This window comes from Topomyia yanbarensis, chromosome 1 (assembly GCF_030247195.1).
Source record: "Topomyia yanbarensis strain Yona2022 chromosome 1, ASM3024719v1, whole genome shotgun sequence".
NCBI classification, from domain to species: Eukaryota; Metazoa; Arthropoda; class Insecta; order Diptera; family Culicidae; genus Topomyia; species Topomyia yanbarensis.
Window position 1 is genome coordinate 31,511,161 of NC_080670.1, and position 18,999 is coordinate 31,530,159.

The following is an 18,999-nucleotide window of genomic DNA, read 5'->3' on the forward strand; positions in this document are numbered from 1 at the left end:
ATGGCCGTAGAAGTATCTTACAGTGTGTAAAAAATAATATAAATGCACCATAAAAGACTTGTTGAAGTGAATCCAAGGAAACAGGATTCCTTTCCTTTTAAGTTCCATTAAGTCCAACGGACAACTAATTTCCACAATGTTTGTTGTATATTTGATGAATAATAATAAAGAGATAAATCACTATGGTATTTGTTCGCACCAATCAGCTGCCACTGTGAAGGGCATCCCGAACTATTTTACCAATGTAAAAACTACATTGACTAACACACACCGATATCGATAAGAGTTCCATTGTTCACTTACCTCTTTGTCGACTTCTCTTTACTCTAGCACGGCCGACGTTGCCATCTCGCTGACACCGCAAGTATTATCACCTCGGTAGACCCGATAGTAGCCCTGTTCACCCCACTTCGGACCCCAGGAGTTCTTAACAATCCAGAAGGGTAGAGTTTTGTTGAACATTGGATACTCTTTGATGCCGTATCCGACGATCAGCACCCCGTGGTCCAGATTCTTCTTACTGCAAAGCGGACGCCACGGATGCGATATACCACCCCGGTAAAATTGCATTGCGTTGGCATTTAGACCGATAGAAACTGGTCCGTTAGCTACCAGAAATTGTGCGATGGCGGTTTCGTTTTTCGGAAGATCTACCGCTCCCGTCACGCGGACATGTACCATGGTTTTGTTCAGATGACAATGCTTTTGTTTCTTCGCCAGGTAGGGATACTCGCTCTCCAACTCCAGACCACCTAGTTTTTCGATAGCTCTGGAACATTCGAAAAATATTGTTAAAACATTTTCTGCGAGCGCAATCAGCTTTTTACTTACTTGTAGGCATCTTCCATATAGCCACCTTGGCAGGCATTATCGACGGCATCGCAGTCAAGCAGTTCCTGTTCGGAGTACTCTTCCAGTTTTTTGGTTTTAATTTGGTGCAAACCTTCGATGTTGCCTGTAACGCTGAAGGCCCAACAGGATCCGCAGCTGCCTTGATTTTTTACCTGTGAAAAAGGAAAGTTTAGTATTTATGTTACAGATGAAATGAAAAAATGCAAACTTTTGTAACAGCCCCAAGATCTCTCCAGTCGAAAGCAGCCGGCAGTTCCATATGCTCGTCAATTTTAGCCAAAGGGTTTCGAATCGAATTTCGGTCCTGTTCTCGGGGTACAACCAATCCTGTTCGCTGTTTGTACTCTTCACTGGTCATATCGGCGAAATGTGTAATTCCGTACTTGGCCGTCCCAAGTTCATACTTGTTTAGCTGTTCAATCTGGAAGAGGTTATTCTTAAAAATGCGGAACCGCATCTCGTGCTCCAAGGTGCTTTGGTAGGTGCGATTGTGCCGCAATTTGAACTTCTCAAACAGGTGGCGCGCATGGTCATTGCCACGTGAGTAATGCTGCTCCAGGTGATCCGGGTGGGGCCGTACGGATCGTGCCGATCGTTTCGCAGCAGGTAGTTGTTGCTCGTGCTCTGGATCGTCGTCTCCATCGCACTTTACGTTGTACTTCCGCTGGTCCTGTGTGTCCAACCAGACGCGCTCCCAAACGGAAATTTTGCAGATTACACCTGGGTCGTCTTTCACTTTGAACGTGTACTTGTAAAGTGAACCAGCAACCAGTTGGACGGAACCTTTGATAATTTCGAAGTCTCTGGAAAAAATATTGATAATTTGAATATAGTTCAACGAATTTCATCTGAACGCTTGTACTCACTGATATGATTTAGATTTTTCCTCGTTGTATGTCACCAATCCTGCTTTGATCCGCTCGATGTGGCTTTTATCTTTCAGGTCATCCGAGGATAGTTCGTTCGATCCGCCAACTTTCTTAGCGTGGCGACGCACTCGCTTCAAGGAATTCTCATCACTACCATCGCAACGGAAAGTGTACTTGTAGGCTTCAGTTGGCTTCTTCTTTTCCAACCAAGGACGTTCCCATGAATTTAAATAGCAAACCCGTTCATCACCGTCTATCGGGTAGGAAATGTAGTATGTGTAGCTAGTACCGGCCACGACTTGAGCTGTGCCATTGAGAATTCTCGGTTTGCTGAAATATACACACAAATTATGTAATTTGGCCTTTGACTAGCATTTACATCCAAGTCCGCACACTTACTCCTGTTTTGTTCCGCCTGATGCCACCAGAATCTTGTTGATTCGTTCGACATGTTCATCCTGTTGTAGCTCCTCCTCGGTCAGCAAACGCGGTCCACCGGCGAGTCGTTTCTGTCTTGATTGCTTCACTCCATTGCTCTCATCTTGCCCGTCGCACTTGGACTCGTAGATGTAGGCTTCTTGGGGATCTGATTCAGCAAGCCATGGCCGCTCCCAGGCGCTTAGTTCGCAAACTCTTCGAGTATCGGCGACGTTGTAAGCAACAAAATAAATATACTTCATTCCGGCCACCACTTGAGTGGTGCCGTTTAAGATTTCCGGTTTGCTGAAAGAAGAAAAATAATGTTCATGTCATTATATTTAGTTGACCTAAGAAAAAATCTCACCTTTGTGCGACACCACCAGTTGCAAGCATAATCTTATTGATCCGTTCTAGGGTTTCGGCATCCTTAAGATCTGATGGTGACAGAGCTGAAGGACATCCCGCACAAAACGCACGTCGAACGCGGCTTTTTGGAGCATCAGGACATGAGAAGGACACTTTCTGTGCTTCGGCTGGTGATTTTTCCTTCAACCAAGGTTTTTCGTGCGAAGTCAATTTACAGACACGCTTATCCGGATCGTCGTTGAAGACCAGCTTGTAAGTGTACAACGTTCCAGCCACCAGCTGCTGAGTAGCACCCACAACTCGATACTTACGATCGCTGCTGCCACCTGCCGAGCTAAGCAAAATCCCCCGGATACGATCGGTGTGTTCCGGTTTGCTGTACTCTTCTGGGGTTAGTTCCGCTGGCGAACCCACTTTGGGTGCTTTGCTGAGCTTCTTACGTTCGACATCACGAGTGACTCGATTGGGTGACACATCCTGGCAGTCGAATTTGTAATCGGGAACATCACCGAGTGGCGTGTAGATCTTTACTTTGCAATTGCTGGCGACCTTATCGTCTTCGTCCAGCAAATCTACGGTGTAACGGTGAACCGTCCCGGCTACCACCTGGACCGAACCGCAGCGAATGATGAATTTGGTTGATCTGCGAATTGAGACAAGTGGAAGTTACAAGGCACTGGAAGCGAGTACAGAATTGTGCTTGTTTTCTACAAAAAGTAATGATGTGGAGGTTATAATCTGTAGAGGACGTCCATTTGATTGGCATGCATTGCCACTTTGCATCCTCTAGAGGTTAATATCTATTTTTGTAAAACATAACCCAATTGATCCTGTTGCTAAATATAAATTTTTCCTACATACCGCAGCTTCCCTTTGTTGTACTGCTTCAAACCAGCCTGAATGCGCCGCTGATGTTCCAACTCCGATACGTCGACCTCCTGATGACCACCGGGCATCCCAGCGGACTTGTGCGGAACGCACTCCGATTTCACCAGCCGAACTTCCTTGTCCTTAACTCGAATCTGCAATCAAAACAAAAAACCCGTCAAACATCTTGAACAACTCTGATCCTTCTGTTGCAAAGCAAGCCATATTTGAACCTCAAGTGTGCAAAATTTGCTACTCCCGTCGATCAGCAGCCGTTTGCATTTGACCTCATCTTCCGCTTCTTCGATACAGTGTGAGTTGGCCGTGACGACCCGTGCCACAAACAGGTCCCCTTTCTGCTCGATCGCACTGGTGAACTGGCTAATACGTTTGACACTGATCACCTCTAGCAGAACGCGCTTGAACGGATCCGCGTCCATTCGGTCCAACATTTCGATTGCTTCGGCTAGTGACTTCTCCGTGTTATCGACCAGCGCCTGGTCAGCACTACCGTCTAGGTCCATCTCAACGAATCGCTTTCCACGGTTATGATAGTTGTACGGGATGTAGTAAGGACTACCGTGATGTTCATGGGATTCTCCCGAAGAATGATCAAGGAAAGGTGAATGGTAGAAATCGTGCTCGTGGGAATACGATCGTGCCGCTCTTTTACCTCGTTGCTGAGAATCATCTGCATTGAATTCCTTAACCAACTCTTCCCGAGTACGTGGCTGCTGGACAACCTGTTGCTGCTGCTGTTCATCACTTTCATCGCTAAACTGCATCACCACTGCGTCTATCTTGGGAGGGGAGAGTTCACGGGCTGGCGCTTGTGGTGGAAGTCGTTCATCAAATTCGGTTTGAATCACTTGCTGTTGCTGTTGATCATCTTCCTCACTTGTCGATGAATGATTGGCTACGGTGGTCTCCGACGTTGAACTGCGTGGCGAAGCGACATTATCACTAACGACAAAAGCCATTGTGTCCACATTAGCTTCCCCGCCGTTGGGATTGATGGTCCTGTAGTAGTTATCGATGCTAGTTTTGACTTTATCAAGCAAAGACGCAAATACTGGTTCGTATTTTAGCTGAACATCACGACCTCCTCCCTTCTGAATTACCTCGTCCAGAGCTTTCTGAATTTCTCGATGGGTCTTGAATACTTCCTCGAACGTAGACTGCACCTGCTGATCGATCGTCATGGTTGTCGATTCTGCTGGAACTTCCGTAGTTCGCACTTCCGATTGAGAAGACTCAATTCGCTTAGGTATGATGATCTCTTCGATAACCTCCTGCTGTTGTTGATTTGCGTCAGCCGAAATACGACGTTTCTGCTGTGCCTCATTTCCGATGGAGAACAATTGATCTAATGCGTCCTTAGATGATTCACCTAACTCGGGAGAATTTGGCAGTCCTGTAGTGCCGGCGAGCTCCACTACAGGAGTGGTAGTAATCTCATGAACCACATGCTTTTCTACAATAATTTGTTGAACCAAATCTTTGAACCGAGAAGGACTCATTTCCTGTTGGCCTCTGATATTTGGATCAAAGATAGGGTTTAGCTTGGTAACAACTTCGACCCCGTCGATTGACTCCCCATCCGTAGACGTACAATTGCTGTATTCTAACAATCGGTATTTATCTCCACTCTCCGTCGACAACCAGGGTTTCTCCAAGACCGTCATCCTACAGATAACTTCGATCTGTGTTTCATCCTGTGCTCGGACTACCAACTCGTAGCGAACACCCGCAACGACTTCCCGAGTTGCTGACAGGACCGCATTGAATGTATAACGTTTCGGTAGGTAACTGATGGCAATATGTGACAGACCTCGGAGGGATGGATTCAACTGCTCTTTGGCACCGACCGCATCCACGTGAATAGCGACAAAGTTTTCGCCGCTGTTACCACCTCCCGACGGTTCGTCCTGTGGGAGGAGTTGAAAAGGAAATTCAGGATCTGCACTGCAGCAGTTAGTAACCTGGTGAAGATTAATCAACCATGATCAGGGAGGGTATGGATTCGAATTGTTGGGTTAGGTGCGGGTTTGCCGCATAGCGACTGCCTTCTCCACGAAGTCACGTAGCACCGGATAAGGGCATGCTTGTTTACCGGTATGACGCTTTTCCTGCAGTGTGTTAGATACTGAACAAATGAACGTCTATGGGATGGTTATTAGTATGAATAACGAATAGGTAAACAGTTCCCCCTTGAATCATAGCAGGCTATTGGATAACCACAATAAACATGTAACACTGTGAGAGCGAGATAAAACGGGTTGATAGACGTGCAGCTTGTTAAATATTTCTGTTTGACTATCACACATGGTATTTGTTTACAGTGGATTGTTTGGTTAATGCGCGGCGTTGCTGGGTTATCAGCGTGGACCAGGCGCTTCGAAAAAGCTGCAAAATGAAAGCGATAAGCGATGTTTGGTTAATTGTGCCGGCAGCGCGCGAGTCCCGGTTTTATGGATGTAGTTTCGAAGTTGTTTCCTATGACAACGCAACAAATCCCACATGAATCAACAACAGCAAAAGTACCCATGCAACAATAAGCACGCTAACTCACGGCCTGCTCCTTCACGAGTTCATGTTCTAAGCGCAGCCCAGAAGCCAGGAAATCCTGTACGAGGGAAGAGAGTAGCATATGTTGGACATGAAAATCGCCATACTAAGTAGTCGCCTCCTCAACAAAACCATGAATATTTTGGATTTTTCTTTTCTCAAACGCAGTTCGTGAACAGAATCAGCCGAATGTCGGATTGGTTCGATTGGGATAGTTTTAAATGGATAGGCTGAATAAAGGGGATGGTACAAGGGGTGAGCCGCTAAGCACAAATCGAATTGTGCTCACAAACACACAGCGTGGTAGCTTGTGCCGCATTGTGCCACGATGTGCCATGGTGTTTAGTAAAACAAGAGCAATGATTGCTATGATTATTCAACTACACTTTGTTGACAGTTTTTGAGATGTAAAAAGTGTGCCTCATTGTGCCACACATTGTGGTAACGAGTGAAATTAGCAGCGTGTATTACTGTGAATCGTAATCTTATATCGTGTTATCGTAGGTGATACAGCGTGTATGGCACATTGTACTAAGCGACTCACCCCTTGTGATGGTATGAATTGAGGAATAACCCTACAAACGCTTAAGTCACTTATGGCGATTTCGCTTGAACCTGCTGTTTCAGATGTGAATTGGAGCAATGCTATATAGATGGAGCGCAACTGTCAAACTGCGTGTAGTAATTAAATAACTAGATGGTAGTAGGGAGCCATTGATTCCCAGTGTATACCGATTGTAAAATTTATAGATTTGTGATACAAACTTGTTCTATCCAAAACATCTGCTATATGTGGTAATATGCATGGAGACTAAAATTCACTTGGAAAGATTTCAACAGCCTTTCCAAACACTGACCAACCAAAACAAATTAAAGGTCACGACCCTATTCTCATAGTCACCTCACCCAAGATAGAAAATTTTAGTCAGTGAGGTAACGTACACGTGTTAGTGTGTTTTGTTCACAAAAGAGTGAAAAATTGGTTATGTTCAATGGGTAAGTAATCAGTTGTTCAATCATTCATTTTCTGAAAGGAATCAATGTCAAAATCAATGACATTAGATAACATTTTATCAATCGAGGAAGATTCCATTGTAGGAAACTGTTATTATGTAGTTGTTACGCCGAATCCAATATTTTACACTTTACGTCAAAGCAAATCGAACAGAAGACAAGCAGACAACGGTGATCTCATTGTATGATGCCTTTTTGGGACTTACTCCGCTATTTTTGTCATAACATGCAACGGCCCTGACTGTCCAAACGAACAAAGAGCTTACGTTTTAGCACCTTGACAAACCACTACTGCTCAAGCTTTCTTCATACATGCAGTGGCTGACAATATTATTAATCTCTTTATCCAACGTTGCAACTCACGCTCTGCTTCGTACATAAGTCTCCTCTGACTGATTGATATTCTGCTAGAATATATTGAAAAATAATTCATCTCTCCTATACTAATCACACGTGTACCACCGATTGCGTGATGCTATCAGCGGACTGCGCCATGGGTTCTAGTTCCTTTCGGTGTGTCCTAGTTTTCGAATTCCGTTCCACTGCCATTTAAAGAATTGAATAGCTTCCACTGATTAGGGCAGCGAAAAAAAACAACTTCCAATTGGCAATAAGAAATTTTCATTCATCCTTTCGTGCAACTTTGACTATTACATGCCGCTTAGCTACTACTACTCATGTACTATCACCAGAAAGCATGAACCGGTTCAGCCTGTGATTCATGAATCAAAGAAATATGCAGCAGCTCTCAGTTGCAAGATCAGATCAATTTGACGCTTAATAAATACTAATTGTCCATTTAGTTAAGACGTAGATAGGTAAAGCGCTAAAACATCTTAGTTGACTGCCGGGTGTACTGTTTACAATTGGTTTAAAATTAGACAACCTAACTTCGACTTTGCAAAAAAAAAATATGCACATCCGAAACCGAAGTAGCTTGCAGCTTGTCTATTCGCATTTTTTCTTTCTTTCTTGGCGAAATCGACATAGATTTTTCATTAGGGCTTAAATCGCAAATGTAAACAAACTGCGTTTTCCCTATTACGACATTATGCAACAAAAATACTACAAGATTGAGGTGAAAATTAGTTAAAATGGTTTTTAGTTCGATGTATAATTAAAGAAAACAAAACGGCGAAACATGCATTTTCTTCGAGATTTCGACTTAGGCCCTTCTTCTCATATGGAATATAAAGGCCAAACTTACATTTTTAGACAGAAGCGGGCGTACGGTTATTATTCACAAATAAAAGAATAAACGGCGGTTCTGTTATATAAATGATAAGCAATATCTACTATGATCATGTCTACTCGATAGTTGTTGCACATAAACATTCGAATATTTCGATATTTTCATGAAATTTGAAGAAAAGATTCACGCGCCCTTTCTTTTACATTGGGTTTCTATGCGCCCATTTGCTGAGCCCTATTAAAAAGTATACTGTCAAGCTCGCCCATTTACCCAGCCCTACCCAGCAAGACAGAGTCAGTTTAGCCCATTTGCCGCGCCCTTCTGAAAATTATGTACACGGTTTAGCCCTTCCGCAAATGGTGGTTGCTGAAGGGCGAAATCACGACTGGGATGCAAATTGGGCGTAAGCATTTTTTTAGTTTCTACCCACTAAAAGCACATAGGAATTAAATTCTTTGTTATATTGTCATAAGGTTTAACGAAAAATGCTTCCGGAAAAACACGGTCATAAAGTAATTTATACCTACAATAAAAACTACATTTAGAAAACCTTCGCCGAATATTGAAACTGATTTTTCTCCATTTGAGTACATTGCGACTTAGGCCCTAATGAAAGATCTGTGTCGAAATGTCTAATTAAAGACTTGGCGATTCGGCAATTCAAGAGTACTTATTCAAAAGGTCCTAAGTGACATTGAGCTCGAACTGAGAAAAACGAGTTTGAAGTTTCATGGACCTAAAACAAATCCCTATTAGAGAACAAATATGCGTTTTGATAGAACAATTATGCCAATATAGTCTAAGGACTATGCTCTTTAGGTAAATAATACTAAAAACATGAAATGTTTAGCGCTAATGTAGTTTTTAAGCGCTTTAGAATGATGCGTCCTTTTGAAAATTATAGGACCTTTCACATAGGTCTTTTTTTGGGTCCAAGAACCATACGACGCTGCACATACGGTTTTTTTCAGCAAAGGTAGCTCTTACGACGAATATTGAATTTCTTCAAAGTTTTCGACAAAATGAGCACCGGAATACGAATGTTCTTCATTACTATGGTAAATAGTTGCACTGGATTTAACAGAAGTCTTGCAGAAAAAAAATGTGGGAAACTTTAGTTTATATTAACAAATCATTGGCTGAAAGTGGTTAAAACCAACGAATGACATGTTACTTTAGAATAACTAAGCTTTTCAATTATCATTTAATTTATTATACTTACTAAATTCAACTTCGAAAATAAGTCGCATGAACAGAAGAAAATAATTTCTTTTATTTTGCTGCTTAGGACGTTTTTACTAGGTACCTATGTGCAGTGGGAAAAACATAGAATGAAATGAATCTTGCGTCGTTTTTGCATGGCGCCTATGAGCAGTTGCAGAAGTTTTGAAATATTTCGCGCATAGGTCCTTTCATTTTAAAAGGTCTCAAGTGCACAATTTCAAAATATGATCATGAAAACTTTGCGACTTTTTATATAATGCTTATTTTGATAAATACTGAGTATAATGAATCCTGGTTTTCGGTATTCGTTAGCTATGCTGTAATCACATGCTGTGCTGCAAATAACTCAGTTTGTTTACATTTGTCACTAAGGACCATTTGAATCAGCACTCTTGAATTATTAAATTGCAATACAACAAACCAGGCCCGTGCGCAAGGGGAGGGTTTGGAGAGTTTTGAATTACTTTTGAAAATTTCTGAACTTCCCGATCAGGAATACAAATTTTATACTGCGAATCGTTTTGGCACACAATGTCATTTTGATTCGGTCGTTCTAGAAACTCTTTGAAGAAACCCTACTAAAGTGTCTGTAAAAGGATGTATGTCGAGTTGGTCGGCACCGCTGGATCGGTCCACGTCTCGTCAAGTTTCGACATTGACAACCAGCCCCCTGTCAAGGACGACGTCTCTGTACAGCCAGCATCACTGCCATGAAAGGCAAAACATTGATTTTGAACCGAATGATTAGAAGCTGTATTTAGTTACAAAATGTCGATTTTCTGAATGATATGGTATTAAATCATCCCACAAGATGCAAAACGTCGTGTGGAATGTTTGAATATCGAGCATAGTGCCGAACATAATTCTTTGTTTGGGGCTTTATAGCTATAACGCCCCATATATGTAGGTCGCTGTCAAACTCCATATGATGGTATAGGGTTGCCAGGGGGCTGTTGACAACAGTTCAGTTACACATCAAAGGTCAGTCAACGAGCTAGCAACAGAAGATAAGGGAGGAAAATAACGAATGAACAACACGAAATCGGAGAAAATCGGGATAGCATTTGATCACGAAAAGGGACATTCGATATTAGGAGAAATTCCGCCGCCGGGAAACTCTCAACACCAGCTAGTAGATAATTAGGAACGAATATCGCCAAGAAGGATATGAAACCCTGCGAAGATGGTTGTTAAGAGATGTGTAAGTCGTTACGTTCGGCTTCTCTGGATCAGTTCGCGTCTCGGCAGGTGACGATATTTGCAGCTGACCTAAGTAGGTCAGTTATACCACGAAGGTTGACCAGCAAGCAAGAAACAGCATCAATAGAAAAATACACAAAATAAAAAAGAGCAAAAGTACAAACCCTCCTCAAGTAATACCTGCGGGTAGCTGTGGAAGGATGAGTATTGAGACGGTGGGCGCACTACAACCCGATCAAAAAATGCGGACGAGCATGGTCAGGCCAGAGTGTATGTAAGGAGAGTGAAGACAACTGTCATGATAATCTGTCAGTAATATTCCAAACGAACAAACGACCTCTCAAAATACATGAATTTGACTCGTTTGGAATGACACTGACAAATAATCATTGTTCCAATTTTGACAGTGTCTTTACTCTCCTTATATGCACTCAGGGTCAGGCGATTTAAACAGTTTGACGTTTGACTCAACTCGCCTGTGCTAATTGCTCCTAGGAACAAATGTAATTTGCGAATGCGATTTAAAGGCGATTTCAATACTTAGACAAATTTTCTGGCGGCTGAAATGGACTTGGTTGTTTTTCGCGTTTTTCAAACATGGCGGTTCATGTTTGGCTTAAGCTTAAAATTGTTTTTTGAACAATTGGTGTGTTCTCACTTGTACTTTGTTTATCTAGTGCACTTCATTTACCCAACGAATGTGGGAAATTATGGAATCGTGTGTAAGTATAGTTGTACAAGATCTCTGACCTAAAGACTTAATGAACGTCAGATTGTGATAAGTTTTGGTGTGCAATTCCAATTCACCATTAATTCTTTTCTCTAGTTTGGTGGTGATTACCTAGTACACTGGTAAGTAAATGTGAGTAGATAGTGAAAATAAATATTATTAGTAATTTTCATATTAGGCAACTAAGGGCGGTTAAATGGCGCGTTCCGTGGGCAGTTTGGGGGCGATTTAAGGGCGGGTTGGGCGGCAAAAAATAACGGCGGAAAATCGCCCAAATGTTGCATTTGAAATAGCCCCCTAATTGCCAGAAATTTGCTGGCAAATTGAAGGGCAATTAGCGCATCCGAGTTGGCAAATAGCCCCCCGTTTGCCAGCAACTTGCCCTTTTTGACTGGGAAATTATCACAGTAAGAATACGACACTACCATGAGCTCACAGGTAGTGGTGTTTGATCAAGATTCCTTCTCGATAACAGACATTGTCCCAATTTGTTGAGCCAAGTTGGTACAAGCTTCAGCCCTCCGGGACTCGGAAAACATCTATCGTTTCTTATATAAGGAAGGATATGGAGTAAATCCAAGCCCCTCCCTTGAGAAATTTCTACGCACGGACCTGCATCGAACTTGCCTTGTTTTCACTGACTTGCGATTATACGCTACTGCTGAAAAACAGCTGTGTTCAAATCACAATCCCTCCATCTATTCATCACAGAGAACAAACGTCCATCTGCAGCATTCAACTTGTGTAAAATCTCTAACGGTTTCGAAGGTAGTTGGGATATCCAAACCAGGTGTGCTACTGTCGTCATTTTTTTTGTGGCTGAGTTTGACAGAATTGACAGCGGTTATTCCTCTACCCAGTCAAACTAGTCCGGAACCGGTTCGGATTTCCAGCATGAATTCCAGCTCAAATGCATCAACCGATAGAGTCGGAATCGGATGTTTTCTTTGAGCAAGATTCCATTCTGAATCCATTCAGGATTTTGAACCAGTTCCGGAATAAATTTGACGGATAGTTGGGATAGGTTGGTGTAGCGGCGCTAGTGTCTATCGTATATTAATCCAAATATTTACACACGCTTTTTTTTAAATTTTTTTGTTCGATCATGGATGTCTGTTCTCTGTGTATTCATCTTATTGCTAAAATTCCAACAATGAACAAAACGAGAAACGATTCGAACTTTTTCAAAGTTCCTTCTTTATTACTGAACCTCTTTATAAAAGTCGCCTCCCGACCTATTTAGCTGCGTTTCTCTTGTCAAGGTCCTACTACTTGGAACCACAGTTATCAGCAAACCGCTTGCACACATAGCGACAGTTGAAGTGTTTTCGATTCTGTCGTTCTGTTCGGAAGAACCTCTGTTTCCATGTGGCCATTGGTAAGGCAGCCAGTCCATCACTATTTATCGTATCTTTTTGAGTCTAAACATGGGTGCAGGAATACTAACAGATGTATGACGTCTCCTATTTTGACTAAGATCATTTGATTGAATTAAAAATGATTGTTTTTTCGCAATGCCCTAGTGACTTGCTAACTCCAACATCTCCCCCTTTAAATTCGCTGGTAGGCTTAGAACCACTGCGGTAATCTTCGGTTATGAGAAGATCGATGAGCGTCGCCGGTAAAATGTCTATAGCTGATTAGAAATCGACCGATGACATTGTTGTTGATGAGGACAAACTAGCTGCACCCGGTTACGATATGTCTAAACTAGATGACATCTGAGTTTGTAGCTCCAGTCGGGCTTCCGGCGACGATGTTGTTTATACGGGTCACCAAAGGCTATGTGTCCGACAGGATACCCTCGGGCTCTCATCACAGGCGAGTATTACACATTTTTTCACACAAGCCGTCACCCATTCACTCCGTGTTGCACTGATCATCGAGTCCGTAATCCTGAAAACGCACATGACACAGAACTTCTGAATACTACTTAATTTATAGCGCACCATCGGGTACAACACGTTTGTGTAATCTGCCGTTTCTTGAACAATAATTTCCATGCCATCGTCGAGACTACATCTACAAACTCACGTTGTGCTGCTATCACCAGGAGACTTGTTTTACAGTACTACGAAAGCTTCCGACGCAGTCGCGTTACCAATCAGCGACGAACTTAGTCGTGCCGGCCCTGCGTTCGAAGGTCGTGAAGGGATCTTCCGAACTCCCTTCTCAGGCGAGTATTTTGCTTTAAATGATAATTCGCTCGCTGAAAACTGTTTGGTTCGTGGCATGTCGTCGCATACAGCACATGATTTCCTGTACGTCTACTATCAAAACGTTCGCAAAATGAGAATAAAAACGCGTGCCTTCGTACTCACCCACTGTCACTTCCTACGACTACATTATCGTTCTCACTGATACCTGGCTACGTGGTGAGCTATCGACTAGCTACGCAATCTACTGATGAGATCGCAACTCTTCTACCAGTCATCTAAGCCTCGGAGGTGGTGTTCTTATAGCGATAAAGGAAAATCTAACTGGGACTGTACTAAAGATGTCTGAATGTAAACGTTTGGAACAGGTCGTCGTGCACGTTTCACTGCCAGACTGATCTTTAAATGTTTGCTGCATTTCTCTGAGGCCGAACAGCGATCTTGACATGTACAACTTTCACTCTTCTGCGCTCAAAATATTCTTCTTCTACGTGTTGTAGCCGATTACAATCTCCCATATCGTCGGTGGATTTTCGACGATAGCTTCAAGTGCTACCCTAGATTTAGCCTTCGTCAACGGCACGTACGTGTTCGAACTGATTGAAACTCCTACATATATACTATAGGTAAACCCTTCGTTTTAAGATTTGATGCGCGTCCTGGTGATAGTGATGCTTTTGACACAATCAACGACGATCTCAACTTTGAATTTACTCGATGAAGTCTCAAGGGTTATTGGTGCAGTCAATTGGCGTGATATGCTGGATGGAAACGATTTAGATCAGGCAATTGCGGCGTTCTATGATGCCATATGTTGCCAGATTCTTCGCCGTAATAATCCTAAAAACGTGTCAGTAGAAAGCAAATTATAGGTTTCCGTGGTGGAATACCGAGCTTGGTCGCCTACGCAACGTGCACCGGAAACAACGAAAGCGATACTTAGGTCATAGAATCGACAACAACAATATTCTTCGTCAAATGGAACTGCAACATGAAACAGCAGTACAGCAATATCTTTTCAGATTTCAATCCATGGAAGTCCAGTGTTCTTCCCAAGCTAGAAATTGGTATTCAGTGACATTTTAAGAATATTACCAAGCATAGCTTTTGAGGGAATAACATTGATGATGCAGGTAACGGGAGGCTGAGCAAGGGGCTTCTGAATTTTTTTACCATATAACAGGCCACCAAGGACATCAGGGTACCTGCAAAACTCAAATGCTCATATCTATAACGTTTTCAACCGATTTGGACACTTTTGGATGTTTTTGATTCAGGAACTCTTCTACTATTAGATTTAGAGAAAATGAACCGGATTAATTGCGTGGTTCCCTGGAATTCGGACTTTTGAAGGAATGTTCCAGAATTGCGATACTATTGATGAATTTCTATGGAAAACTGGCAATAAGGGTATCAAAATACTTGGAATAGTCTCAGAAGACTGCATCTCATGGTCATGCAACTATTTGGTAATTTGACCTCGGAACGGACATTCCGATGCAGTTTCCTGTGGGGCTGTGAGTGGTCCTTCCGAAGTCAAAATATCTTATGGTCCCGTAACCACAAATAACAGACTTTTGAGACAATTTCAAGAATTGTAATATGAAATTTACAAATCATATCCTAGTACTGGAACATTCCTCCGCTAATCCGGATTACCGGGAATCAGACGAATTCATCGGTTCATTTTCACATATTCAAAAGGGGGTGACTTTCTTAATCCAAAACATCCTAGTGTCCACCAATGAAAAATAGTAGGTATGAGCATTTAAATTGGTGGGTGGCGTCCTTCAGAACAAACGATCTAAATTGGTGAAAGATTTCCGGTTCTGTTGACTGTACTCAGTTGCGTGTTGTACTTAGTAATACTAGAACTGGACGGATTTAAGTTAAGAACGATTTTGTCGATAACCAATGACATTTTGATAGAACCTTCGCCCTCTTGGACTTTCTTGCCCACCTGTAATAGGCTTGCCTGCGGTGTGAAAGGATCGTGGAGGCAGCACCGACTAGCATGGAACAAATCGCAAACCAACAATATCCAAAAATATTGTTATGTGTTTAAACTACAATATATTTTGCATACATGACATTCGTCCACGGCTGCCACCTCAAATATCTCCTACTCTGTACTAACCACTTGTCCTCATTTCTTGTTATTCTAAACCAGCTTTGCCTCTTATTTCTACTCACGGATCCGCACCACGCCTGCTTTTGCATGCCAGCCCGGGTTTCCTTCTACCCGTGCACTTTACACCACCCTCGTGCTCCACACCACACATATGTTTATCCGTTGGGGTCCGCAAGAACCCAGGGTGATTTCTAGGGGGTACTTTGTACAGAAAAGGTTGAGAACCGCTGGGCTTGACTATTGTATTGCGGGTCGAATGGTTCTGTTGGAACGTGTTCCGCTCCATTTTCGGCACAGAACTCCCTGATTTCAGTGCTTGTATATTGTCTGTCATTATTTGACAGTAGACCTTCGGGCAATCCATTTTTGACAAATTGAAGCCTTTGCAGTGAACGACCTAGTTGAAACAATTTCAACAACTTGCCCTTCAGTGGGCCAGCGTAATAGATGTGTACGCTTTGCCTATCCACTTCGGATTTTGGTGCTGATTTTGGCGGAGTTGCTACTGCAAAGGCACAGACGTTGCCAACTCGAACGAAGCTCGCCATTTTTTCGTTTGATATTTGGGATTTTAAACTTCTAGGTCATTCGCCCGTAAGCATTTTTTTTTTTCGTCGAGATCAGACAAGTATGCCCTGTATTCGTTGAATTTCTGGGTGCCCTTTATGCAGTTGATTCAGGCACAGCTTTCTGTAGATTGCTGGTATAACTAACCTATCGCTGAATATAATGCTATCTTCGGCGATGGACGGTGCTTCTTGACGGTCGTAACATCGTAGTAATTCGTGAACTTTCAATCCGAGTGATTTTTCGGATTTTAGATGAAATGGTTTAAGCTATTTTTTGCTTAGGGAGAAACATAGCATAGTGCACGTTGCATTGGTTTGCCAAACCAAATCATGTTTCGATATCGCCGGTCTCATCAGTTTTAACAGAACTTCTTCTCTTGCAGGACATCACGCGTGACTAGTTGCTTACCAGTAACATCAATTGTATTTCCGTTTTTATACTAATTTGTAATTTGTTTTATTGGCTACGAAAATCTATCAGTACAGTACTGTATATTAGGTCAAGAATATAAATTTGGGAAACCACATTAAGATCTAAATTAAATCTTAACAAACCGTGAAATTAACCTTAAACTAATTAAAGTTTAGGATTTGATTGTTTTGAAATGCTCTTTAAGCGGTACTTTTAAACGTTGTGATTATTGGCTTTTGTTTTATTTCTAGTGGTAGGTTATTCCAGCAGGAGACCCTAACAAATTAAAACGATGTTTCTATTTGATGTCGTGTGTCTTGGGATGATTAACTGATCGTGTTCGCTGCTGTTGTCCATGTACTAGATGCTCGTTGAAGTAGTCTGGTGAGGTTTCTATCATACGCCTGTTTCCTGAAACAAGTCCGGGTATTTCTGACGGTATCTGTCATGGTCTTGAAAATTGTATACAAACCGTGTCGCCGATTTGAAGGATCGGTGAAGTTGCTCTTTCGGTACTGAAAAAAGTCCGTGGTAATACACCATTTCAGAGTAGGTACAAGATTACTTTATCGGACAAAGATACAACCTCGTTGCTAAAGATAACGTCCATGCTTGTCACAACTGTTTCGATCTTGCTGAAGTTGATAGCTTGGGTTTTCTTCGGGTTCGGGTGCAGATAGTTTCTGGTGAGCCACAGTGTGATTGCATTAAGATTCTCGTTAATCATTTCTACCAGTCTGCCGATTTCGGCAATCGGTCCTGAGATGTAAATCTGTAGATCATCTGCATATAACTAACAATTACACTTGTGGACGGCAGGCAAACTGTTGATGTATAGGCTGAATAAGAAGGCACGCAAACAGGATCCCTGTGGGGTGCCATCGATTACTTCACGCACAATTGATATCACAGCGAACAACATAATAAAATGTCAACAGGAAGTCAAGCAACACCATAGTTACTATCAAGATTGTCTTAAACGTCATGAACCAATTTCACCAGTGCTGTTGTTGCACCGAAAACATTTCCTGTAGCAGAATTAATTACACCCTAACTGAAGAGTGTTAGGGTTGTCCAAATGATTGGTTATTTGACTGAATAGAATCTTCACCAGCAATTTCGAAATAGCAGGTTGAGCACTGACGGGACGGTAGTCTTTAGGTAATGTTGGGTTGGATCTCTTAGGAATATGCGTAAGGAATGCTGCTTTCAATACCGAGAACGCTTCAGAGTCTATGATGGTTCAAATTCAAAGTAGCTTGATAAATGATATTGGGATGCCATCAAAGACGGTACCATTTGTGTGAATCTCAAGCATTTTTCGACCTAATCAACGTTTTTGTGATGAAAGGTGAATTTGATTATAACAGTATTATAACACTTTCGAAATCAGCACTAAGGTATGATTGTTCAGCTTTCGCCATCATAATTTCGTGCAATGCTATGTAAATCGTAAGTCATTTACATTATAATCTCGACCAACAATTGATGTTGGTGCTTTTCTATACGACAAAATTAGTTGTATACCACCATACGTTTAGTCTCAGTGTATCAAAATCACTGCCATTAGCAATTTTTCTTATATAAGTAAGATCGCCAACAAACGCGTTCTTGTAACTCTGACACTGAATTGAATTAAACTACAACCGACCTACTAGGACTTCCTCAAATTCTCACAAGATAAGAATCCATACAAAACACCACTTCCTCAACATTCTAAACAGCGCTCACATAATCAAGACACTCGGTGAAAAATGTAAGTATATAAAGCCTGTACGTTTCCCGTTACTTTCCTTCTTCCTTGAAGCGATGTTTGTTTTGGTTATAACCCTAGCAAACAGCACCGGTTGGCGAAAGCCAAACACCTAAACATAGCACATATTTTTTCGCATTTTGTTACCTTCATATCACCGGAGCCAGCTGCTGATCCATTGCTCGCAGTACCATCTGCCTCCGTTGGTTCGCCGTTTGTCGATTCCTGGCATCGCACTACCCCGGCCGACAGGGTTATCACCAGTAGTATCAAAACATTAACCACCAACTTGCCTCTCCAGAGACACATCATGATTGAAATTCTCGCGAATTTATTCACTGATGTTGATTCGTCATTCAAGAGATGCCCATGAATGAACAGTGAAAATTAACTTTGTTTTATTTATTCCGTTATGGGTAGTTGTAATTGTCGCTCACGGTAACACCAACACAATCAAACTCAATCACTTGTGGATAATAAAATCACAGCTAGCGCAAAACACGTCCGCACAGATCGACTAATTTCGCTCAACTGGTTTCTTTTCTAGATTGCGAGCGGAACACACAGATCAAAACAAAGAACTAGAAGGCATGAAAACCTGCAGAGAAAACCATCAAATCTCTCTCGTTCGACTAGCGGTCACTAGCAAAAACATCGCCCGCCAGATTGCCTATCG

General features: G+C 42.2%; 1 protein-coding gene across 2 annotated transcripts; it reads right to left on the minus strand.

The window, feature by feature from the left end:
* Positions 1-128: 128 nt before the first annotated feature.
* LOC131677270 (uncharacterized) lies at positions 129-18,858 on the minus strand. Of its 2 annotated transcripts, XM_058956988.1 has the most exons (10): positions 18,471-18,858; positions 5,947-6,000; positions 3,608-5,302; positions 3,369-3,529; positions 2,506-3,150; positions 2,121-2,444; positions 1,719-2,051; positions 1,061-1,655; positions 832-1,004; positions 129-769 (listed from the first exon to the last, which is right to left on the minus strand). In XM_058956988.1, the coding sequence occupies exons 1-10, from the start codon at positions 18,633-18,635 to the stop codon at positions 322-324; spliced, it is 4,593 nt and encodes a 1,530-aa protein (XP_058812971.1). In that variant the 5' UTR covers positions 18,636-18,858; the 3' UTR covers positions 129-321. The 2 variants fall into 2 exon arrangements, with proteins under 2 accessions (XP_058812971.1, XP_058812972.1); XM_058956989.1 differs by lacking the exon at positions 5,947-6,000.
* Between the last annotated feature and the right edge of the window lie 141 nt (positions 18,859-18,999).